At 30.7% G+C, this 24,772-nt stretch overlaps 5 protein-coding genes across 6 annotated transcripts; 3 read left to right on the forward strand and 2 right to left on the reverse strand.

The window, feature by feature from the left end:
* The first annotated feature begins 280 nt into the window (after positions 1 to 280).
* LOC125070414 lies at positions 281 to 15,396 on the forward strand. 2 transcript variants are annotated; one of them, XM_047680278.1, is made up of 7 exons: positions 281 to 819; positions 10,211 to 10,479; positions 10,992 to 11,021; positions 12,490 to 12,703; positions 13,861 to 14,007; positions 14,456 to 14,590; positions 15,199 to 15,396. In XM_047680278.1, exons 2-7 carry the CDS (start codon positions 10,218 to 10,220, stop codon positions 15,275 to 15,277), a joined length of 867 nt encoding a protein of 288 aa, XP_047536234.1. In that variant the 5' UTR covers positions 281 to 819; positions 10,211 to 10,217; the 3' UTR covers positions 15,278 to 15,396. The 2 variants fall into 2 exon arrangements, with proteins under 2 accessions (XP_047536234.1, XP_047536237.1); XM_047680281.1 differs by lacking the exon at positions 10,992 to 11,021.
* LOC125070647 lies at positions 7,818 to 9,686 on the reverse strand. The gene is made up of 2 exons (XM_047680595.1): positions 9,127 to 9,686; positions 7,818 to 8,838 (listed from the first exon to the last, which is right to left on the reverse strand). Exons 1-2 carry the CDS (start codon positions 9,684 to 9,686, stop codon positions 7,818 to 7,820), a joined length of 1,581 nt encoding a protein of 526 aa, XP_047536551.1.
* A 1,079-nt stretch (positions 15,397 to 16,475) lies between the features above and the next one.
* Positions 16,476 to 17,336, forward strand: LOC125070513. Its single transcript, XM_047680408.1, has 2 exons — positions 16,476 to 16,739; positions 17,009 to 17,336. The coding sequence occupies exons 1-2, from the start codon at positions 16,632 to 16,634 to the stop codon at positions 17,180 to 17,182; spliced, it is 282 nt and encodes a 93-aa protein (XP_047536364.1). The 5' UTR covers positions 16,476 to 16,631; the 3' UTR covers positions 17,183 to 17,336.
* A 279-nt stretch (positions 17,337 to 17,615) lies between these two features.
* Positions 17,616 to 19,949, forward strand: LOC125070350 (peptidyl-alpha-hydroxyglycine alpha-amidating lyase 2-like). Its single transcript, XM_047680181.1, has 5 exons — positions 17,616 to 17,815; positions 17,913 to 18,058; positions 18,180 to 18,378; positions 18,472 to 18,987; positions 19,193 to 19,949. Exons 1-5 carry the CDS (start codon positions 17,684 to 17,686, stop codon positions 19,310 to 19,312), a joined length of 1,113 nt encoding a protein of 370 aa, XP_047536137.1. The 5' UTR covers positions 17,616 to 17,683; the 3' UTR covers positions 19,313 to 19,949.
* Positions 19,950 to 22,184: 2,235 nt separating this feature from the next.
* Positions 22,185 to 24,271, reverse strand: LOC125070400 (vesicle transport protein USE1). Its single transcript, XM_047680259.1, has 6 exons — positions 23,973 to 24,271; positions 23,792 to 23,888; positions 23,587 to 23,713; positions 23,141 to 23,346; positions 22,720 to 22,861; positions 22,185 to 22,359 (listed from the first exon to the last, which is right to left on the reverse strand). Exons 1-6 carry the CDS (start codon positions 24,161 to 24,163, stop codon positions 22,310 to 22,312), a joined length of 813 nt encoding a protein of 270 aa, XP_047536215.1. The 5' UTR covers positions 24,164 to 24,271; the 3' UTR covers positions 22,185 to 22,309.
* Between the last annotated feature and the right edge of the window lie 501 nt (positions 24,272 to 24,772).

Here is a 24,772-nt window from a genome sequence, read left to right on the forward strand (position 1 = left end):
AACTGAAAAAATATTATGTTGCAGAAATATTTATTTGATTGCACGTCTTATCTTTATAATTGAACATTTGTCGAATGATGTTTATTATTTTTAATGTTATAGCCGTGTACTGAATCTATTAAAAATTTCACATTTCAAGTTTACGTTCCCGAGCGGGTTTGCCCACAAGTAGTCGCGCTACCCATTAAGCGAAGCAGGAAAAGGAGCACCGCTAACCCAGTGGCCAACTCGCGAGACGACGTCGAGCGATTACTGCGCGCGGGCCTCCATTCCATACTGGTACCGCTGACACACCGCCCGTAACATAACAGCTCATTACGAAAACTATGACCAATTAGGTCCGACCTCATGAAACTCGACACGACACTACGATGACGACCAACCTATCACCCCAGGGTGCAGCGACACTCCATTGTTTCATAAAGAGGAAAGCGAAGGACGCCTCGTGCATCCCAATTAGCGAAGAGAGTTTCGGCGGCAAGTGAATACAAAGTCGTCAATACAGCTCCTCGACGGACAGACGACGCAAGGACTTGGGGGATAGCGTGTGTTAATTTTGAAACATTCGATACCGAGGGAAATTCGACTCGGATTATTTTAAGGAGGGCAAACTTCATAGTGTTTGTTATGCGTGAGTGTGTACGAAAGTTAGCGAAATTTTGGCAACGAGGCAACAATACTGACGAGTGCAGTGCGGGACAGTAATCATTTGATACATTTAGTGATGATCGCCCGTCAGGACGTGTACCGTGATTGTGCATAAAGACCTACCCTGTGTGCTGTGCTCAGTGCTGTTATTAATATTAGTCTCTTAAACTGGTAAGTTTTACGGAAAACGTAAATTTTATCGAACTTCGTTCATCGCAAGGAGGTAGCGTATCTGTTATCGACGCTGATAAAGTGCGGCCTAGATGTCTAATTATAAGGATAGCTGTTTCCATTACGAGTATTGCAATTCTTCGAAGCCACATTGAGGGTAATAATTTTTAATGCTGACCTCAAGCAGTCATACCATATAAGGAATAAAGATTTCAGGCCTGTTTAATGCCGTATATATGTTTTATTACTACTCAAATACAAATAATTGGGTCTAAGATCTGCGTTACAAAATTCTTTATCGTTTTTCGTTACAAAGATCGCGTCTTACCTCCTCACAAACCGGCTTTATCATAAAACGATTATTAAGTTGCAATGTGTTTAAACTTTGATTAATTATCATAACGGTTGTCAATCTATAATTGACAGGACCAATTACGATAATAAATGTCAAAGTTTTATCTGTTTTCTGGCGTAACTAATAACCACGAGCGGTTTTATTTTTTATAATAGAACAGATTTTAAAACTTCCGTTATTTCTCTAGATACTTATTTCTGCATGTATTCGGGTCTTTTAAATAATAATGTATTTTAATTTTAAATTTATGGCTTTAGAATGTAATGTATAATGCAGATAATTAATTGTATATTTGCAAAGTTTTTCTTTGTTTCAAGTTACTGGAAATTAAAGTTATGTTTTAATTTTAATAGTCAACTACATTTTGAATCTTATATTATTTTTATAATAATACTAGCTGCTTGTTCCGCGGTTTTAATTCAATTTATGTCTCGTATAAAAATCCATTAATATAAAAATCCGCTTATTTTAATCATTTTAAATTCTTCTATCGTGTAATAAACTGTATGCTATATTAATATGCAAAGTTAAAAAAATATAAATATTAGTTCACAAGATAAATACTTGCCTTCAGTGTACCATACTTATTGACGTTTCTTATAATTGCTGATCGACGACATTTGAAGATATAAAGTTTATCTTTTTCTCAGTGTAACGAAATATCTGACGTGATAATAAAATTATGCGCTGACAGAGTTATTAAAAATACAATACTTATATAATATAATAACAATGTAATAGGGGTTATTGAATTTGTTTCTATTTTTGATTGTTTTGGAATTATTTAAATTGTATTTAGATAATAAAAAATTCACGTATTTTCTCTAGTAACCTGTTGATGCCCAATTATATGGCTAAGGATTACTTACCTTTTGTGGAGGATTGGAGCTGGTTAGATACACGTGTAGTAGATTTTCTCGCAACAAATGTAGGTTTCGTCATGATTTTTCCTTTCACCATCGAGCAGGAGATGAATTATAAACACTAATTAAACACATGAAAATTTATTGGCCCGTTGTTGTAATATTCAGCAGAAATACACGTGTTCGAACTACGGGGCCATCTCGACTCCTATTTTCTCTACTGATAATTAGATGTATGAAAGACGATATGGTTAGAAAGAATCTTACTTGTGAGATAACGTCCGACAGAGAAGTGTGGAAGAAGAAGATATGCTGCGCCGAACCCAAGTAAAATTAGGATAAAAGAAGGAGGATGATAGAATGAGATCTGGATGTTTCATTCGCACCATTTGGGGTATCTTTTATTATATTTTTTTGTTTAACAATACAAAGAGCTATACAACTTTTAAACACAATCCGAGCTTAAAAAATCGACTCGATTCGACTGGACTTCCTTCCCAGCATATTGTGACTTATATTTGTCGCGTTTACAACTGAACCGAGTTTTGACAAACTGACTTCGTATCTCATTCTATAAAGGTCGTAACTCGACTTAAACAGATACGCTATTATGATGCATGTTAAATTTATAGTTTTATATTTTTTTGTCATTTTTCGATCGTGTTCTCTGTGATTCAGAGAATTAGTTATTACCGTATAACTCTACTGTATAACTCTACTGTTGGCATCTCTTTCTTGTCATGCACTTTAGCGTAAATTAAATTTTAGTATTAATCTTACGTCCTATTCTAGAACGTAACTGACATCTTTGAAAATTTTCATTAGAATATATTATTGTAATGGCATTTATAAAATAATTATAAGCCTTGTCGATGTTCTACAGATATGCGTGTGATTATTATTACATTTATGAATTTAATGTTAAAACTTAATTATTAAAAACCTGTAACCTGAAATTTATGTACGTATTTTAAAACTCTATTACAATTACAACTTATAATATATTGATTGCCTTTTAACCAGAATAAATTTACGGATGCGAGGAAAGTTAATTGTTAAATACTATGTTAAAGTTAACAGCAAAAATAGTTCATTTGAAATCATTAAGAATTTAGCAATGTTGTGATTTAACGAATAACCCTCATAAAAGTTAAACTGAACAATGAGAAGGTAGGAACTTAAGTTGTAATAACAGAAAGACTAGATCATTAAATGTTTATGTGCTTATCTTTGTTTATAATTTAAATTGTTTGTACGTCCGGCGGTGAAGGAAAACATCTTAAGGAAATCTGAATTTCTCTGATGCAATTTGGACACGTATATCCACCAATCAGCACTGAAGCAAATAATTAATTTCTCCTCTAGCTTTAGAAGGGGATAGCAGATAGGGGTTTAGGAGATGTTACGTAACTTGTTTTTGCTTCCAATTACTTCTGACAAACAAGCTAACAATTACAAGTCAAGGCGAGAAGTACCGGGAGGAGAAGCTTGTGTATTATAAAATATATTCGCAAAGCAATAAAACAGACCGCAAGTGAAAACAATAACACATTTGGCAGATGAAATTGCATGTGTAAGTCTCCACAATGACCCAAGATTGCACTTCTGGAAATCTAGTTTTTATTTGGGTCAGTTAAATATTGTTTTGTTCTGTTTAGAGGGCATCGTTGTGTAGTTTATTAAAGTGGAAGCAATCACGTAAAGCTAATACTTCACTTACGCAATTTACAAGACAAAATGTCTTACAGCACCTTCTCGTTAAGTAACGTATTTGCGTCAATATAAGAACCTTGACCCCTGCAATCATTGGTATCTAAATTTTACCGCTATACATCGCCATATCGATAATATGTCAGTGGTCAGCCATTTCTCCCTCAGTCGCTTAGATCCGTACAGATCAAAATATTTCTGGAGGATTTTAGTTTTCACTTTAGAGTATCATAAGCATTTTTTGTCGCCCTTTGACACCTGGCTCTAGAGCAACTGTCTGTCAGGCAGACAGTTGACAAGATCTTTCGTTTTATCCCTCAGACATCGCTACTGAAGCGACTTTTCTTTGTTAGCTCTGTGAGGATTCCAGATATTACATTTTTGTCGTTTTATAATATTTTATAGAAAAAACTGATATTATAGAAAATAGTTTTCGCCTGCGGCTTTATCCCAATGTTTTCGGCCGTGGGTTTAGGTATAAAAAAGCATTTTCTTGAGTTTCAAGTGAACGGAGTTAATGATATTTATCGACAGTTTGTCCAGAAAAGATTATCTTTAATCTGATAATCGCGTACAATAAAGGCATTAGGATTACAGTTGGTAAAATTTAATGCCTTCTAAAATTAATTCATTAAATGTTAATTGTTTTATGTATAACGCCACGCATGTGTGATCAATCAAACAAGTTTGATTACAAAGTTACAAAAAATCGTCTACACATCACACTCACCAAAGGTATACAAAAATTGCAAATGATTCCAACTGGTTGTAAAATCTGTCTATCTGGACTAAATTAATACATCAAGCCAATTAGTAAAAAGATACGTAGGGTCTATAGATGTATCGTTAAAGGGTAAGAAATACCGACAAAGGAAAAGTAATTAGTATGCTCGAGGCGCGTCGAAGAAAGATGACAATTATGCTACTGGTATATATAGAGTTGTTTAAGTATCATCATTTGTTATTCTACTGCGACACATACATAAAAAAACGTTGGATTTGGTGTATTGTAACCAAATGGACAAAGGAAAACTGAATTTAAAAGTTAAAAGCCGGTACAGCAAAAGTTTTAAGAGCAGTTATTCCCATTGTCGCTTGTCAATTTTTCTCATTTTTAAGCTTGTGTCTGTGTGCAACTACGTATGGTTTTATAATCACAACTACTTTAGTTAACCTAACCGATGTAAAAAACATACGGATCATCCTAAATTACTGAAGTTATATTTTATATATTGGATATACACACAGTGAATATATAAAAAATAAAAACTGAGTAAAATATTGAAATCGATTGTCACTCATACTAACTGTAAATTTTACGGTGCTTACTATATCTTTAGTATTACTGACTTGATTGACTTATTACATTTTACCGTCGGGACCGTGTCGTTTTTGTATGATACGCAAATTCTACAACTAAATTATGAGTTTATAAATAAATGCAATAAATTAAAGACAATACGGTTTTTTTCTAATATAATGTAGGTGGCATGGCAAATTCGTCTACCCTTCGTGAGCGCTCAGCGCAAAATGACAATGTTGCCGTATTTTAAATAAATAAAAATATAAATTGTCAAATATCAGTTTTGTTTATTTAGGTTTTTGTAATAGATTCTATTACTAAAGCTTTACTACAGATTTTTTTTTGTTTAAGTAGCTGATGATATTTGGTTCACATTCCTTCTAAGAAAACTCATGAATACGACATAAAAGCTCTTATAAAAAAATAAGAATCTAATATACATAAAAAAGTATTTAAAAAAAAGATTATTTAAGTACTAGAAATTTCGAATCAATAAAGAGTCTCTGTAGGAACTAAAAATACACTATATTATTATAATAATAAATAATAACGAGGATACTACGGCTGAGAATACTGGCGGTATAAGAGAGCGTCATGCCGTTTGCCGCGACGGTATACGAATCGGTCTTACACTAAGGCGCGCCAAAATATATACTTGATTTTTCACTCTATAAATTTTAAAAACACGTAAATCAATTCTGAAATCAGCAACAGTTCTCGTTTTTGCACAGCGAAAGCAGTACTCGGGTTGAATACGAAATAATTCGTGATTACACTCCAAAATATCGATCCTTCATCGATTTTCAATCTCGCCGCGATAACGTATTTATATGTATGAATGATGTCGAGAATAACAAGTAGGTTTACGACACGAATAAGGGTGTCGATTAGAAATTTTCCAATACCGTTTACAGTTTCAATGAAAATAAATGTTTTTGAAATTGTGTTAACTGTCTTAGTGAATAGTAGACAGTAAAGACACTAGGGTGAATTATATTTTTATTTTATGTTTATTTTGATTAATCGACTTTTCAAATAATTCCTATGAATTTATTTAATATCCATTCAACAAGGACTTATTAAGAATTTCTACTTAGTGACTATCAAGATTTAGAAGAAACAAAAGTTTTTGCTAATAATATTCAATGAAAAAAATATATTCAAGATATAAAAGATAGAACAATAGAACATAAAAGCCAATAGCATGTCTCTAAGAAAAACAGGGGAGACAAGAAAAATTCTAATGAAGATGTCGTAAACATAAAGAAAAATACCAGCAGACTAAAATTTTGATGGTAAGATTGGAAGAGAAAAAGTCTGGAAAGAAGAAATAAAAACATGCAAGCGCTTCAAAAATAAATTTAATCAAATAATTACTGTATAAACAAACTAAAACTGACCTAAAAAAATTGAAATCGATTTGGATTTATATGTTATTGTGGACTTATACGGACAGAACAATTGTTGCAAAAGGTATAACAGTTAAAGGTATCATAATTATTCAGAACTTTCAAGACAGCAGATAAAATAGAAAAGATTCTATTAAGGCAAGATCCGCAACGGTTTTGAAAATAAATAAATATACATTGTTACCTTTACTAAGTCAGTCACCTCATATCAGTTCCTTTTAAAATAAGGTCAAGTGCGTAAAAGTGAATAAATTTTTCTAGGAAATTGTTTGACACATGCACCAAGACTAACATTTAGCACGCGCCTACTTTTCTCACGAGTAAATTATACTTAAGATTGTTAAACGTGAATTTCACGACTGTTTTTACAATTGTTTTTGGGGAAACAATGCAAAAAACAATAACGGTTGTTAGGAAAGTCACACTTGGCCTACAGGGATCATTGTCATTAAAATATTATGATTTCTAAATGTTCGCTAACAATACTTTATTGAAATTCTGCAGTATAGCTTTAAGTATTTATTACAAACATTTGACATCAGAATTTGAAATAGTTTTACAATATATTAAACGAATAGAATTTAGTAAAATCAGTGGGAATAAAAACTTGATTCTGTAAATTTTGTAGACCACTAGTCTTAATTAGTATATCTATAATAATTGAGCGTTCTAAATTATCAACCATATATGGACAACTTTCGGAAATCAATCGGCATTATTTCAAAAAATATGAAAATCAATTTCAAATATTAGTTCGATTTTCAGAATTTTCACATACAAATGTTTCTTAAGGTCTTCTAATATTATATGTAATAATATCGTGGATTCCGCGAAATACCTATGACGATCCGTGTCAACGCAACATCAAGCATCTGAGATTTATACTCAATTGTTCAGAACTGGTTTGTGACCTGCCAATCTCAACTGGTATATTATGCGGGTACAGGCAATCTCGTTGACCCGTAACACATATAAGTTGGTCAACAGGTTTAATCCTTGCCGTCCTCTGCGGCATTCCTTGTAACTTCACTTGTTAATGCAATTTTTATGACGCGAGAAAGTAAAATATGGCTCGTTTTTGCAAGCGTGAAGATGGTCATTGACACCTGAATTATGCGCGTATATTATATTAAGGTCACTAGACCAATTTTTTTAATAGATACCTGTTTTATGTTTATCTTAATTAAATACATTTACTTTAATTGTATACTCAAGTTAGTCCGATGATATTATATTAGTATGTTATCACGTCGAAAGTGTAACAATAAATTACTTTGGCATCAAACGTCAATAATTAGAACTCAGATAATAATTTTGTAATGAATAGCTTCAATATTTAGAACGATGCTAACGGATTTTTATTCTGATAGTTCATTTAATAAATTTTGTTTTTGGTAAATTCGAATTAATTCTTTAGCACATGGAGCTATTATTTCATAATAAAACGGAGGAACATCTTTGTAGATCGAACTGTCACCATTAATAATTATCTTAATTGTAAAGTACGCCATTATATCATACATTTCTGCGACGTTTATATTTTCTTTACAAAATGTAACTTTAAATTTTATATTTGATTGCGGAAGAATCGCTGTAACTCTGGGCATGATTTGAAATATCTTGTCCATTTTATTAGTGGTTTTTATTGTTATTGTAACAGGGAAAACTTTGTGTGTATTGATAATCGTAAAATGATCTTGGCATTGGCCAAATATCACAGGTGATTGTGACATATCCAGTAAAGCCGGATGTATTAAAATAGGATGTGGTAGAACTTCAGCAAAAATTTTGATCGTTTTAGTAAAACTTTTATCATCTGAGTCACAAAATACAAACTCGTAATATCTATGGTGGTAACCAACATACTTTGCTTTGGTAAAGTAGACGAGAACTCCTCTTTTTGATTTGGGAAATAATCGAAAATATGTCTTCTTAAAAATAAATGGTTCATATACAAGGTTAAGTATGTCGTTCAGCACAAGTGTTACGACATCAAAAGTTGTTATTGTTTCATTTTCGTTGTTTACATCCAATACCTTAGAAGACAAAAGCGTATTCTTTTGTGTATCAGTATCAACATCAGTTATTTTTTGCATTAAACTCTCCGTAGTAAGAGTGACATTATGCGATCCAATACTACGTGAATCTTCAAATTCATTTATAAAATCTATGTTCTTTTTCCTTATGTATAAATCATATGCTGTATTGCCATATAATTGAATTTGAACAATTCCTTTTGGGTATCCACATTTTGCATTAACTTGCCACATATAAACTTGAGGAATGTTTACAGTTTCAGTAATATTTACAGATTTACTTTTTTCAAATTGTCCAATGATTGGAATGTGAAGAATTTCTTCAGCGTTTTTAGTTCCAATTCTAAAATACATTATTACTGAAAATTCTTTATCTTTAATATTTTCATGAAGTGTGAAATTTAATTTATAGCATTTTTTTAACCCTGGGTTCAATTTATAAGGAGTCTCGGGCTGTATTCGGTAGAATTTAAAATAAGACGCATCTGAAACAGTTTTAAATCGTATACATACATATTCAGTGCTACAATTTACTAAAGAAAACTTGATAAATTGTTCTTTCATAAAATTATCGTAGATTATTATTTTTTCCGGGTAGCATTTAACTGATTTAGTTTGATTAGGTAAGTACTCGTTGGTTGTATCCGATTTAGAATCCTTATGAACATTTTTACTTTCTTTATAGCTTAAAGCAATATAATTAGTCTCAATAGATGATAATATTTTATGTGGGTTTGTGCAAATGTTAGCTGGAAGTAAACGAGGGCTATTCGACTTAGAATCTTGCTCTTCCTCTGTCCTTAAAATGATTGGATCCTTTGATTGTATCACTTCCGAATTGGGGTGACCGTTTGATTTAGTGTCTATTTCTTCAGGAACAATTTCTTCGTCTCCATCAACAGTAACATTACGCAAGGACAGAACTGAATCTTCTATCTTAGAAGATTCCTTATGTTTTTTCACATTGCTATAAAATTCCTTCCACAAGTTAGCCGTTCTTGCAAGCTTTTGTGTTAATTCAAATGGCGAAACTCTATAATTTTGTATATAAAGTTTTTTTACTATTTCATATTTACGTTTCTTTGCTTTTAAAAGTTTTTCTTTATATTCAATCTGAGCAACGTTAATTTTTTCAATAACTTCTTTCCAATGTGACAACGATTTAAAATCAATTTTAAATAGTACTTCCATATTCTTAATACTATTTTCTATGTTCGTATCGCATTCATAATTACCTATAATCCTTAGGTTTTTACTTTGCGACATAATCGATCTGTAATATTTTACAAAAATGTTTTTGTAAATGTTGTAAGTCAAATATTTTAAGAAAGTCAAAATAGAGTCATCGATTATTGTGATTGACATTCCTAAAGTCAAAGATAATAAAGTTACAAGTAATGATTTATGACATAAATCAGTTTTTATAATAAAATTCAATTTAATTAGTCTTTTAATGAATCACAACCTTTTATAGATTTTTCGAAACAATAAACAATAAAAATTTTAGGTACTTACGGATCTATCTATAATTAATATTGTCTTCTTCTTTCGCACTAAAATCAATGATGACAAAAAGAGACAAAATTGTGCTTTAACTAAACGTCTATTCAACAAAGTTTATAAGTATGGCCGTGCAAGTTCTAAATATTTTAATTGGTACATTTTCCTTTTTATGTAATTGATGCGCTATGATTAATTCATTTTTTATTTGACAGTTTGGCAATGGAGAGAATTCCTCGCGTATTGATTAGTATAGCACTTGCTGCGCTCTTGCCAATGGCGTCACTGGAAAGCCAGGATAAGCTCGCCAAAGAAAACATTCCACACTCTCGACAGAAAAGGATACTTTGGATAACGAATGATGGACGACTGGCACTTCCACCAGGGACCACGATGGCCATAACACCCTCTATATCAATGCCATTCGTTAGGCATCCTCCAAAAGGATTCCTTTCTAATATGACAGTCAGTTTTCCTTTCTCAAGTAAGTACAATTAACACTTTAAAGTTTATGACAAAGGTTACTATAAACAAATGACACGAATATCGGTAAATTAAAATATATGTAAAAAACATTACAACATATATTCAATATGTAACAACAATCACTTAGTTTCATTTATAATTATTTTTATCTTTTGTAGTATGCAAAAATCGATATACATATATCTAAAATGTTTTATTCATAATAATGACTGGCGTTTTTAGATGATTTAAGAGATTAGAGAATACGTTGTTTAATCTATAATTCGTTCCTATATTTTGGACATAGAATATGGCTTTCATGCACAAAAAAAAATCCATTTAACATGTAACAATATTTATATTCTATTAGGCAAAGTCTAGGTTTTTTAATACTAGCAACACTTCAACTTACTTTTTATTGAAATTATTTTTAGTTATTATTTTTAATCGCCTTTTAGTTTATGACACAATCTTACTTTAAATTGTGTTTACATTTAAAATGGCAGCGTAAATGATGTAACGATTTTACAGGTACCATAATGTATGAGCTGCAGTGCAAAAGTCAGTATTTTAAATTAAAAATTGAGCAGTAGTTATGTTGGAAGTAGAAAAAACTTGTATTAACAATAGTTAAATCATGTAGTTTGATATAATTATGTAATTAATTATAAAGAAATGCATAACATGTTGGTAGATACATCCAAAAAAGTTTTTAGTTTAAATAAAATCCAAAAAAGTTTAAATAATTTTATTTATTTTAAATTTAGAACTTCAGATTTGAGGAAAAGATAAATTCGTCGTTTGGCATTCAGAAGCGCGAATGTGAAAATATTGCATTTTTTTTCTTCTTATATCGATAGTATTTATCTAAATAATAAATAAGAAAAAGAATTCAATATTTTCACATTCGCGCTTCTGAATGCCTAACGACGTAATTATATCATTTACATTACACAGAATTGTTTAAACGTATGTTCCGTAGGTAACTACTTACTGAACAGCAGTACAATACTCTATTCCGATCAATTTTATAACAGTAAAACAACCAAATAAACATTTGACACCAAATTGACGGGATATCATTGGTTGAGAGCTTGATTAATCTATGACATTTATTATGGATTTGCGAAAAATGGCGTTTTGAAATTCGACAAAACTGTTATCGGAATTTTGATAAATAAAGATGTATTAATCATAAACTTATTAGTGCAATATAGCTGAGTTATTAGCAAATCGCATGAAACACGTAAATTTAAGGTTTGTTTATCTTTTTTTCCCACTTCCATTGGAATAGGCTATACGTGGAACTTTGGCGTGTGAACGATGAAATTTCTCATGCATCGAGATAGAACATTAATTTATAACTTGTTATCCTTGTCACGTAAAAGTGTATTGTACTTTTTTTATAAAATCTACGTGTCTCGAGATCTCCATGGTGCTTATCGAAGTTTACCAAAAAATATAATATATTTTCATATTTTTACGGAAAAATACACATACATATAAATGTAACTTTATAATAACCCATTTAGGTCTTACAATGTCTCTAAGCAGAGATGACCGAATTTATTTGTTCCTTGTCCTGACGCAAATTTTTTTGTAGGTATTTGTATAACTTAGTTATAAAATATTGTAATGTAGCTAGCACAGTAGATTATATTAGCGGTAGATTTTATCTATTATTACTAGACATTATTTAATCATTACCTCTAGCAATATTCTATGAATGCCATGACCTCTTAGACGTACCTAATAATAATAGTGCTTAGTATTTGAATGGTATTGCCAAACTACAAAAACAACGATCAAAGAGTTGCCAGCTATATTGCAAAAAATATATAATGTCCATAATTTTTTTAAGTAGCAAGTAATTGGTATTAATCTGTTTGTAATATGTAAATAATTCAATACATTTTTTTAAGGAATTATATTCCATAACCATCATGTTCATGTTTCAAAGAATAAAAAATGCAGCTCTTTGATCAATAGAGAATAATATAAATACTAAGAAGCTAATTTATTTTCGCAGTTGATTTCGACAAACTTGGTCTTACCGACAACGAGAATCCATATGGAGATTTGCCGCCAATTTTCGCACGATCCATGGGTAACGCTGCAGCGTCCGTGATGGCAAATTACGTGGGACAATATCTGGATACGAGGAGAGGTAAACGGTCTACCCGAGAAGCGATACCGCCGGAGGCAGAGAGACTCGTGCTTGATAGGTTTCACGGAGGCGAAAGGTACGAACATATTATTCTATAGACATGTTATTTTAAGACTCAAATAAATTGTAGTGTAAAAATGACATTAATGTAAAATAGACTTCTGAAAGAGAGTTTATATCGTTACAAAATCATTATAAGAATTATTTACATATTTAAATAATAAAATAGCGCAAATCATGACAGTAAAACATACAATTTAATACAAAGATAAGTGATTAAGCTTTCGATGTCTGAATATTTGCGATCGAATTTTGTCAGTTATTCATAATAAACGTTTTGAATTTGAATGGTGTATGCGCTATGTGGTTAGAGACACACAGTGACATATCATTATAGACGCCATTAATGTACGGTTTATACTTTTTACAGTCTCAATGTCTTTAGGCAGAATGATCACATACCAATTAGACCATTTGTCTAGGTACATGAATAAAAAAAAAACAATTTCGTTGCATTCTCTTACGTCAATGACACGCTTGTCATTGAATAATTTCAAATCAATATAACGAACAACACTACAACATAAAAGATTATGAAAATTAAAAAAGGCATAAGACCTCACACATGACATAGCATATACGATAATGTGACTATAAAAATATTTGTCACTTTCACTAAGCAATAAAGATATCACGAATTCGATACACAACATGGTGCTGAGGAAGTAGGCGAAAACCGTTCGATATTTCTTTCACGTCCTTCGGAAATGCTATTGCGTAATACTTATTTGGTCACTAAATAGTAATGGGTACGTGTTATGAATGAAAAGCATTTTTACATCGTATTACGGCTATTTGTATTTTCTAGAATAATTTAAAGTTTTTTATTATGTAGTATTAACTTGAGCTGTAGTAAGCTACAACGGTTCACCATTAATACGGTATACCAGTTAAGAATAATTTAATAAGAGGTGACGAGAATAATTCCATTAAAATTAAAATTAATAATTATGTAAATTCATAAATTATGTAATGTAAATTATAAATACACAAAAGTAAAGTTCGGTAAGTGTCAGAGAAAAACATTTTTAATTTTTTAAATACCAACAGTTACTTTCGACCAACTCCGACTGGAAGATTTTTTACGTTTATGTAAATACATACCATAAGATAAATATAAGAGTTTAGAATAAGGTATAGGTATATTGTGATGTTCATTTTCCTTATTTACAGGGCCCTGATGTACGGAATTGCAGAGGATCTTATTGCTAACTTCGGTCTAGATGGAAAAGAATGCCTTTTGAGAGCGATATGCGAAATAAATGCCCATCCACTTACAAACTTTGGTTTCATCGGCGAAGTAATGAAACTATTCTTTAAGTAAGTCACAATGTCATTTACAAGTCATTCATTGAACAATTTGTTTCATCAGTTCAATTTTAGAAGGTAATGTATCACACTCACATATTACATATGTAGCCCTCTGGCATAATTTCGAATATATGGACCTTATCATAAATAATAAGCAAAGTCCATAGACAATTATGTTTATTAAATTTGACATAACAGGCAGAAAATAGAACATTTTGGTAAGTGTAATAAGAACATAAGGGACATGAAATCTTATCAGTATTTAGGACGTTTTGAAGGTCTAAGAAACACCGACAGTCAGGTGGCCGATTTGTACGTCTGCTAAAGAAAAATTCAATTAGTAGTAGATAAGCAGTTTTATAAAAAAATTATAAACCACTGGAATATAATATATTAATAAATTTTACACTATATATTTAATAATTATGAAATATATTAATCAGTGTTTATTTTTTAGTCCAAGCAAATCTCCGTACTCGAGCATGTTGGCGGAATACGTTGAGGCTCAGCGTGCGGGAGAGTCTGGAGGGGAATGTTGGCCATATTACAGACTCTGCCCCAAGAGCATATTTCAAGCATCTAATAAATATACGTACGTATGATCATTTTGCCTGCATTTGTAACCTCATGGTTAATGATGTTTGTATGTTGGTCTAGTGGCTAGCCACGTATCGTAAGAAGTTGGCAGTATTTACCAAGCCAAAAGCACGTAAATCCGTTGGCTCTGCGCCCGAACTCTTTCCCGTTTGATTATGAGAGTATGCACACCGGATTGTGAATTAAAACCTCGCTTAGCTTGTCTTTTATGAGAATTTAACCATACCTAAACCGATTAGCTAAAAAAAATTGTAAAATTAAAACTTTTTATGAATTTATTTAAAATGTTTTCATGTAGCTTTTTTTAATTACACTTAAATGCGATAAGTCGAAATTTTTTTTTTTATTAGTTACGTAAGACTTTTTCCAAAGAAGGTAATTAAATTCTGAAAAGGTAGGTAGTACAGAACCGCTTTGCACATAATTTTAATAAGTATTATGTTGCTCTAAAATGATTTTATTTGTTTATAATTGAAACAGACATAGTCAAGGCTTTTGTAAATGTCACACTACGGGGCAAAGGCATCTAATACTCTAAAGAAGACTATGAGATTATTCTACTCTTCTATGCTTATTAAAATACAAATTATAACTTTGTTTCAGGAAAGACGCAGAGACCTTACACAGGCGGCAAGAACAAGACAGCATTGATAATAACGAAATGGAACTCAAAGCAATGTAGTTGATGCAAAGGCGCATAGCCATTAATCCCAAAATCCAAATGTAGTAGTAGTAGTTTTCAACCAAAGTTGATTCAAATTTAGTATCTTCTAACATTTGTTAAATTCGTAAGAGTGTGATATTAATATATTGCATACAATCGTTTATTATATTAATTTTTCGTTTATTTAATTTAAGTGATATAATTAAATTATTCAACCTGCTTTATGATTAATAAAAGTTTATAATATAAGAAACATACTAATAACACGCTTTTATCAGTGTAACGTACGGTACAGTATGGTAGCGATTGAAGTCTATTCAAAAAGAATATAAACATTTAAATTTAGAATTGTCGTTGTCCAATATTTATAACGAATAGATTTTTTTTTTTGCTTTAAATGACGATGACATTAAAAGATAAGTATCCTCAGCGTAGTCAATGTTTTTATTTTCGTACCGCAAGCTGTTTATAATTACTAATTTTTAGATAGTTTTTTTTTTTGTAAATGTGTAAAACATTTTCCATGCGAACAATTTTTTTTTAAATGGATTTTATTTTTGAACATTATGTTGATCGGTGACGTCTCTGCCGTGTACCGCGGTCCGCGGCTACGTCACCCAACTTTATATTATTATAGATTTTTGTGAATTAACATGCCATATTTATCTTACCTAAGTGCCATTGAATAATGCTTAGTAGAAAACGAAATGTCACAATAATTGTATTATTAAGCGAATTTGCGTTATGTTTTATTTAAATAATTTATTTTAATATTAATACCAGACATTGTAAGACTTACGTTAATATTGTTAATTAATTATATTTGCATTTTTATATATATGTAGTCAAAGTCCTACTAGTAATTAGATTGTAATTATTGTAAATCTATTTATTTTAGTTATTGACGAATAAATATATTTTTTGAATTATTTTAAATCGTTTATTTTATTACAAAATATATTATCTTTAAATAAACCTTTACCATTGAGTTCATTAAAGAATATAATATATTCAGTACACAAATTCATCGAAATTTCAAATAGAAAATAGGGTCACGTTTTAAAAACGAATTAGTAATAAACCAGTTGTGAAGAAGTGATAAAGGTAGTCCAATTAGCGTCGTATACACAGCCCCTTGACACGTTTTTGTCCTGTTTCTACCCAGACTATCACATACGTACATAGCATAGGTAAATAAACCGTCTGATCTCAATCCCACGCGCATAGCGTAGCTTTAAGCTCCAGGGGCGTGAGATGATAAATTCACGGAAAATATTAAACTCTAAAACCCTGCTATGTTTAAATTGAAGTCTGTTTAAAGCTTGTTTAAGGTAATTCAGTGTTGTTAAATGTGTCGGTTTTTACTTTCAATATGTACTTAATGGTCGCGTATGTACTTGTGTTCAGCGCAATGTTTGAGGCCGCTACGACTAGCAAAAGAAGTTATTCTGATCAATCTATAAAGGGATACATTACTGAGGTAAGAAATGTTAATATTTTATTATTGTAGTTTAATAATTATGACGTTTTCAAACAAATATCGTAGGATGAGCCCAAGTTTTAGGTTATGGTAAATTTATTTTAGACTCTCTATGATGATTATTATTATTTATGTTTATATTTATTGTAGATAAAATAATAATGATATTATTAGATTTATGTTAAAAAAATACGTAAATTCGATCCTACTTTTTCTTAAGCGATATATAAAATTAAAAAAATCTTATTTTACATTACAATTTTCTCCAGAGAACCTGCTGGTGGAACGAAGTATGCAAGGAGGAATTTCAAAGGCTGTTCCGGTGCAAGTGCCCTTCCTGGTCGTACTGCCGAAGCCCTGGCAGATATTACAACGCCGTCTGCTCGATGACTGAGACCGGGTACATATGGGACCAACCAAACTCCCAATGGAGAGGCCAATGATCAAATGGCCAGTTTCAATATCACTTGATTATTCCAAAAATATTTTTTCTCCACTTAATAACGCATTGGAAAATAAAACCGCTTAATATTTCCAAATGTGCCAAAGTTCAACGAATACCTGAGACTGATTCGGTAGGGAAAGAAATAAAATTTCATCTTCTATTTTCGTATTAAGCCTTAAGATGCCTTGTTTGTCTCCAAATCAAACGGAGATGTTTCTTTCGTATGACCAATTTTGTTGAAATTGTTGAATTTACTTGAAATAAACGTATCTTTAAGATGTGTTCTTTTTTTTAAATACTGTCCCTAGTTTAAATAATTTGTTAGTGACCTTGAAAATGTATGTTACAAAAAGGTTATTTCGAGCAGGAAATCCATTGCTCAAAAGCGCATGCGTATTGGCTGTAGGCACTTAAGTGGAGGACCAACAATCAATACGCTCTCAGTACACTGTAAACGAATTCATAGGAGATATCAAAATCATAACAAGATTCCAGCAAAATGTGGTCGTATTTATTGTTCTTTCTAACATTTCACGGTATTCAATGTGAACCGGAAACAGTGAGAGATAACTTCGATTACTTTAGCTTTGGAAATGAAGAAAATATATTGAAAAATCTCGATCTTCATGCGGTAAGTTTATTGAATTATATATAAGGATTATAATCCCAATACAGCCTTCGAGCGGGCAAATAATTTATGTTTGAATATAATCGAAAATTTATTACAGCCAAAAGACGAAATCGTGTTACGACCGCAGGAAGTAAAGGACTGGCCCCAACAGTCACTGAATGTAGGACAAATAACTGCTGTCTCAATAAATTCCTTGGGACAACCAGTAATTTTCCACAGAGCCGAAAGAGTGTGGGACGAAAGGTACCATAACACGCATTTTAATCAACAATAAAATAAATAAAATATTGTATTGTTAAAACGTTCAAATACAAAATTGTTGTCAATATTTTCTTTTTTTATGAATGTTTACGATGTGTTTCAGTACTTTCAACGAATCAAATGTTTATCAGAATCTCGATAAGGGACCAATTATAGAAGACACCATATTAGTACTCGATCCCCAAACGGGATCAGTGCTACACAGCTGGGGAGCTTATGCTTTCTACATGCCTCATGGTTTAACTGTAGACCATCACGATAATGTTTGGGTCACCGATGTGGCGAAACATCAAGTTTTTAAGGTAATATTAATATTTACCTTCTGATTGAAAAAAAGTGACGAGCTTTAATATTCAAACGTTATGTTTGTCATGTAAGTTCTTTTCGTGTTTCAGTTTACACCAAATAACCACAAATACCCAATACTGACAATCGGTGAGGCCTTTACAGCTGGTTATCCATACAGACGTCGCGTCTTGCTCTGCATGCCAACATCAGTGGCAGTTGCAACTACAGGCGAGATATTCGTTGCCGATGGATATTGTAACAACCAGATTCTGAAGTTTAATGCAGCTGGCACACTGCTGTTCGCCATTCCTTCATTCTCAGACACACTGACCTTGAATGTACCTCACAGTGTAACATTATTGGAACAATTGGATATAGTATGTGTGGCAGATCGAGAGAATATGAGAATCGTCTGCCCCAAAGCGGGTTTGAAGAGTTATATCAAAATGTTGGAACCGGCGACTGTTATTGAAGATCCGACGTTAGGACGCGTGTTTGCTGTCGCGTCTCACGGAGACATGATTTACGCTGTTAATGGACCGACTTCACAGAACATTGCGATCAGAGGATTCACCGTGAATGCCTTGTACGGAAATATTTTAGATACCTGGGAACCCAGTACCGTAAGTACTTTGATATTAATACTAATTATGTTACATTACTTACTTTACTTTGGTATTCATAGAAATTATTTTAATAGCCATGAATGGCAGTTTATGTGTTTGTCATCTATAAGACTTGATTTATCTTTACTAAAATATATAGCATAATAATTATAAATTCCCTGTTCTTTATAATATGATTCACATTATTACTATTTTCTTTCAGGGCTTTACAAACCCTCATTCCTTAGCAGTAACGAGAAATGGATCTCATCTCTACGTCACAGAAATAGGCCCGAACAAGATATGGAAATTCGAATTAACCGATGTATATGACAAAAAATAGATTGTTTAAAGTCACGTAGTCATTTATTAAGATATATTTACCGCTTTAAAAAGAGAATCAAATTCGCAATGTAGACACTTACCGATATAGATAATATATTAATAATTATACGTAAAATTTTAAACGAATGATAAAGTTCTAATGGTGTATAATTGTATTGAATTATTAATAATTGATATATTATAAACTATGAAAGTTAATACGATTTAACTATTATCGTAGGAGTAAAGAGATCTATTGTTATGATTATTATATTCTAAGAAAAGGCATGGCTTTGGTGTTATAATTAATCTATCTTTATTTATCTAGCGGCCATCTTTGATCGTAAGGTAATTGCGTTTAGTACAAAACCGCTATTTGATGTTAAACCTGAATTGCTTATTCCTAGAAATGACAGATCAATATACGTCTTATTGCGGTTAACTCGTAATCGAGGTTGCCTCAAAATCGATTAATCGTAAACATTTTGAGCCAATCGGGATTATTATCATCAATTGTATTACGTATTCATGATTAACTATTAATTTCGTTTTTATTTATACAACAGTTAGTAATATAATTTTAGTAAATCTCTGACTGAAGTACAAATGGTACTTATAAATTTTAATAATACAAGCTAGATATGTACTTAATTTGTTTTATTTTAATATCAAAAATACAATCTTTTATAAAAAATAACGTTAACATGCCAGTTTAAAAATATTAAAACCTTATTTTGCCAATCAAAGCATTTATAAATTCGAAAATTGTTATTTTTGAACTAATAGATGGCAAGTTTAATATGAAATATTCATAAGTATTTAGAAAATTATAGAATTGTAATTATGTATTAGCTATATGCCTAAAGAAACATTCCCATGTAGGTAGCTGCAGATAATCAATCAAATTAAGTAGGGCCAATAAAATCACGCACATAAAAAAAAAACCTAATATAGTTCTTAAAATTCTTGTAAGATATAAAATACAAAACAAATTATATATTGTCGTAAATTTAAATGTGTATATTTTTATAATCATTACACAATTTCAATGTATGTCATTTTAACGTTGCTAGATTTAATTAACTTGGCAGTACGCGCTGAGTTTATAGTCTAAACTTTTTGTTTGTGGGTATATTTTTTTGCTTCATTGTTCAAAATATTTCTTAAGCATAAATATATGATAACGGTATAAATAAATTAACTCGAATGTTTCATAATATATATTTAATTTGTCACAAACTGATTTATTGGGTTTGTACAGATGCAGCCAGATTTGCTCTACGAACTGTACCTTGATACTAGTAAGTCAAACTCTTTAGTAATTTAGCCTAAAATCTAGAACAATATATACATATATATAAACTGTTCTTTCTAAGCTGGTAATTACATTTTATTAAAAAAAAATAAAAATAAACGTTAACGTTAGTCAAAATAACGCTATGCTTAGTTGATTCAACTGTGTAGTAGATGCTTTATATTTAAAAAAAAAAAATCATAGAATTAATGGAATGTGAATCATAAGGACCAATATTGGATTTGGTATAACGTAATTAATAATAACTACATTCGTAGATATCTAGACGACCTATGTATACATTAATTGCTAGTAGAAAATATAAATACAAATATAAAATAATTTTGAAGTTTTATTTTTACTGTAACATTAGAGGTATAAGTTATGTACCTGGTCTACTCCTCCTAGGAAATATAAATCAGTAGTCATCGCTCGCGGCTTTGCCTGCGTTTATTAAGCTATTCGTTGAGTGTTATGTAAAAAAGTCTCCTTGGGGTTCAAGCTTGCTTCATACTTCATTTCATCAAATTCGATTCAGTGGTTTGTCCGTGGATAACAGACAGACATACAGTGTTACTTTCAAATTTATAAGATTAGCATAGACCACATTGGCAATACGTTGCTAGCCATTAAATATATAATCTCTTGTGCTTGTATGTGAACGAATCGCTCTATAAATCAGAACACAAACAACACGTGTTATTGTATGTTTATTTGGTGTAAGAAAAACTAAATAGATACTTTCGTTATTGATATTCGTGATATTTAAACAGTTAAACTTTACACAGATGATGTATTTCTGTTATCGCTATAACAATAAATACTAAATAAATAATATAAAATAAATATTTAAGGGGGTTCCCATACAACAAACGTCAATTTTTTACAGTTTTTATATGTATGGATATATATTATATTTTTGTTAATTAATAGAACTCAAATAAGACCATTACGTATATCCACGAAAAGCTTTATCTCTAGATTTTATTGCTACATTTTAGTTTTTGTTATATATATATATAATAAATACTAAATAAAAAATATAAAATAAATATTTAAGGGGGTTCCCATACAACAAACGTCAATTTTTTACAGTTTTTATATGTATGGATATATATTATATTTTTGTTAATTAATAGAACTCAAATAAGACCATTACGTATATCCACGAAAAGCTTTATCTCTAGATTTTATTGCTACATTTTAGTTTTTGTTAGTTGACTAAGTTTTCTGTGTTGGTGTTAAAATAAGAGTCTAAAGAAAATTACCCAATTCTATGTACGGAAGATGTACAAGTCTAATTAAACTAGCTGCGATATATATGTATATACATGCCTTTCACACTATAATTTGATGTTGTTAATATGTACCTATTATACATAACTACATCAAGACCGTTTAAAGCTAATTTAAATAAAAATGTTTTATTTGCAGGATTAATAAAAAATAATTGGTGAGTTTCAAAAATCATTCATATTCACAATATAAGCTTGATTTTGGAAATATATTTCACGAAAAGATTAAAAGGTATAGCAAAAATTTTATTCCTATGAAAATAATAGTTCAGAAATTGTGTAAAACATTATAATTATGCACTGTTTTATAACGTAAGAAAAATATTATTCAATTGTTATACATATTTTATTGCACAGTTAGATAAGGATATATTATATATAAATATTTTATAATTTATTTACAAATCACCTACCACTTGTATTGGAATTACACTTCATATTTTCTCTTCTTCATAACTTTCATGAACAACACCATATCTGAAACGAATTAAATAAATTAAATATATAATTAGGATAATTATAAAGGAATTATTTACCTATGCACATTCTACATTAGTTAAACAGTGTAACTACAGGCAAAAATTGGCATAACATCTTTGTTCATAAGGTTGGTCCGATCGTCATGGCCAGTGATTGGAGATGTAAGGGATGGCATTGGTGCCAATGTCTATGGGCATAAGTGACCACATATCATCAGTGTGTAATTTTCATCATCAACTGTGTAATTTTTAACATTTAGATATTCTTTTAAGAAAATTGTGAGAATTACATCATGTTTAGATGTCATCAGCATTACAGTTGTGCAATACTAATCCCTAATATCTTAAATGCACTCACTTATAAATATTGCCATGACGACAGCAAGCATCAGCCAGAGCCAACATTTCCAAGCACTACGACTGTGTTCCTGTAATCTCTCTGATTCCACTTTTAAAGATGTTAGATTACGCTCAGTTAAATCTGATGATTTTTTTAGTGCCTACAACAAAAAAAAATGTAGAGATTAAATATTAACAGATTGAATCATATTAATAAAATATATTATTTTATTAATATGATTCAATAGGATTTTACAACATATAATGTTGTACAATACATTAAAAGGAACATAACATGAACAGTGATAGCATTACATTAAATTCACTGTAATAAGACTTACTCGAATAAAGAATATTTTGATTTTGATTTATATCTCTATAATGAATTATACAAATTTTATTTTACACCTATACAAAAATAAACTTATACATAAATTTACCTCTGTATCTCCTTTTATAATTGTACTAGCAATTTGAGATTGTTCTTTCAAGCTTTTAGTAAGCATGACCATATTTTCTGCTACTTTTTCTTGCATATTCTGGTGGTATTTAAGCAATGAATCAATGTCTTCTTGACTAGTACTGTTGCTTGTGAAATTTGGAGCCTTAATAATGTTACGTTGCCTCAAAGTATCATCACTATCATCTTGAATGAAAATTAATAGGAATTAGGTGATGATTCCTCATCCACACTAATATTATAAGACCAAAATGAGTCTGTTTGATACACATTTATGTCTAAAGTAATAAACTTGTGAATGTCAAATTTTACTTAGATTCATTGTCAGGGGTAGGAAATATGACCTAGAGTTCCCAACACCTGACCCCGATCACTGAAACTATTGTTCTATAAATATAAACACATAAAACCTTAAGAAAAACATACCTAGTCCAAATAATTCAGATCTTAATTCAACACCATACTTTGCAACAGTTTTTTGATGGATCTCCTGTGCTGAACCATCAACAGAATTCGTAGCTGCACCATGGGATAGCTGTTGTACTGCTTCAAGCTAAAATATATTCAAATTATTTAAGCATAAATAGCTGTCGATAATTTTAATAAATTATATAAAAATTTTGTTATATACCTTTTCAATGGGTGTATTGAGAGTCGCTGTTTGAATCAAACCTTTTAAGAAAGCTGCTCTCTTAATGTACTCAGCTAAAGAGTCCTTGGGAGGCTTACTGGGGAAAAAATAAAAATATTAATTTTTTTTTTGGAATAGTCCACAATTTTAGTTTTCTGCAGTTTTTATTTTATAGACTTACTCAGGACCTATCTTGAGCTCACTTATCATTGCATCCAGAGACTTCACATATTGTTTCAATCTGCAATTTGTATCTATCGGTTCTTCTTTTGCAATTAATTCGCATTTATTAAGTAGTTGACGTACATTCATTTCTAATCTCGATCTTTTTGGTAATGTATGACTACTCATCTTAACTTGTTCTACGGCCATATCTTTAAATTTTCTTTCAAAATTGCACTCACAAAATATTCCTAAAATTAAATATGGCTATATGAAATTTATAGTAAAATCTGACTTCGTCAACAACGAACATTTACTATTTACTGTCGGATTGACAAATGTCAAGTGTCAAATATACAAAGATAATAAAAGCATACAACATTTAGGATAAATGATAATAATATATTTAATGTTTTCTTTATTTTGCCGTCGTAATTGGTGCACATTTTGCATACATATGACGAAATTTCTGTCTTTAATTTGTGTTGTTAATGTCTCCAGTAACGGCGTGTTATAACTTTACTACGACTATACTAAATGCTCAGAGAAAAAATACACATTATGACCTTATAATAAGATAGAACCTTATATATATTATGGATGGTTTTATTCTAAACACTAAAGATACATAGTTCTTAAGAGTGACATATGAAATTAATTATAAAATAATATAAAACAAGGAGGTTATTATACTAGACATTTTGCCGAAACCTAATATTATAATGTTTAAGATCCAAATTGCGCGCGAATTTACGTGCGCTATATATATTTTCGAATGTTATTCTATAATTTCTTTAAATGCATGTATTCATTTCAATC

This window comes from Vanessa atalanta, chromosome 17, assembly GCF_905147765.1.
Source record: "Vanessa atalanta chromosome 17, ilVanAtal1.2, whole genome shotgun sequence".
Taxonomy (NCBI): Eukaryota; Metazoa; Arthropoda; class Insecta; order Lepidoptera; family Nymphalidae; genus Vanessa; species Vanessa atalanta.

What these genes read in the sequence shown, in the direction of transcription:
- LOC125070400 (XM_047680259.1), bottom strand. Translation starts at nt 24,163, where the DNA reads ATGGCCGTAGAACAAGTTAAGATGAGTAGTCATACATTACCAAAAAGA. An exon ending in GAGCTCAAGATAGGTCCTGA is followed by an intron (nt 23,889 to 23,972) that starts GTAAGTCTATAA and finishes TTTTTTCCCCAG; the next exon opens with TAAGCCTCCCAAGGACTCTT. An exon ending in ATCTGAATTATTTGGACTAG is followed by an intron (nt 23,347 to 23,586) that starts GTATGTTTTTCT and finishes TTTTCATTCAAG; the next exon opens with ATGATAGTGATGATACTTTG.
- LOC125070513 (XM_047680408.1), top strand. Translation starts at nt 16,632, where the DNA reads ATGTACTTAATGGTCGCGTATGTACTTGTGTTCAGCGCAATGTTTGAG. An exon ending in TAAAGGGATACATTACTGAG is followed by an intron (nt 16,740 to 17,008) that starts GTAAGAAATGTT and finishes AATTTTCTCCAG; the next exon opens with AGAACCTGCTGGTGGAACGA.
- LOC125070350 (XM_047680181.1), top strand. Translation starts at nt 17,684, where the DNA reads ATGTGGTCGTATTTATTGTTCTTTCTAACATTTCACGGTATTCAATGT. An exon ending in AAAATCTCGATCTTCATGCG is followed by an intron (nt 17,816 to 17,912) that starts GTAAGTTTATTG and finishes AATTTATTACAG; the next exon opens with CCAAAAGACGAAATCGTGTT. An exon ending in GAAAGAGTGTGGGACGAAAG is followed by an intron (nt 18,059 to 18,179) that starts GTACCATAACAC and finishes GATGTGTTTCAG; the next exon opens with TACTTTCAACGAATCAAATG.
- LOC125070414 (XM_047680278.1), top strand. Translation starts at nt 10,218, where the DNA reads ATGGAGAGAATTCCTCGCGTATTGATTAGTATAGCACTTGCTGCGCTC. An exon ending in AGGTTTCACGGAGGCGAAAG is followed by an intron (nt 12,704 to 13,860) that starts GTACGAACATAT and finishes CCTTATTTACAG; the next exon opens with GGCCCTGATGTACGGAATTG. An exon ending in GTAATGAAACTATTCTTTAA is followed by an intron (nt 14,008 to 14,455) that starts GTAAGTCACAAT and finishes TTTATTTTTTAG; the next exon opens with TCCAAGCAAATCTCCGTACT.
- LOC125070647 (XM_047680595.1), bottom strand. Translation starts at nt 9,686, where the DNA reads ATGGAAGTACTATTTAAAATTGATTTTAAATCGTTGTCACATTGGAAA. An exon ending in AAATCGGATACAACCAACGA is followed by an intron (nt 8,839 to 9,126) that starts GTACTTACCTAA and finishes AATGTATTTTAG; the next exon opens with AATTGGAACTAAAAACGCTG.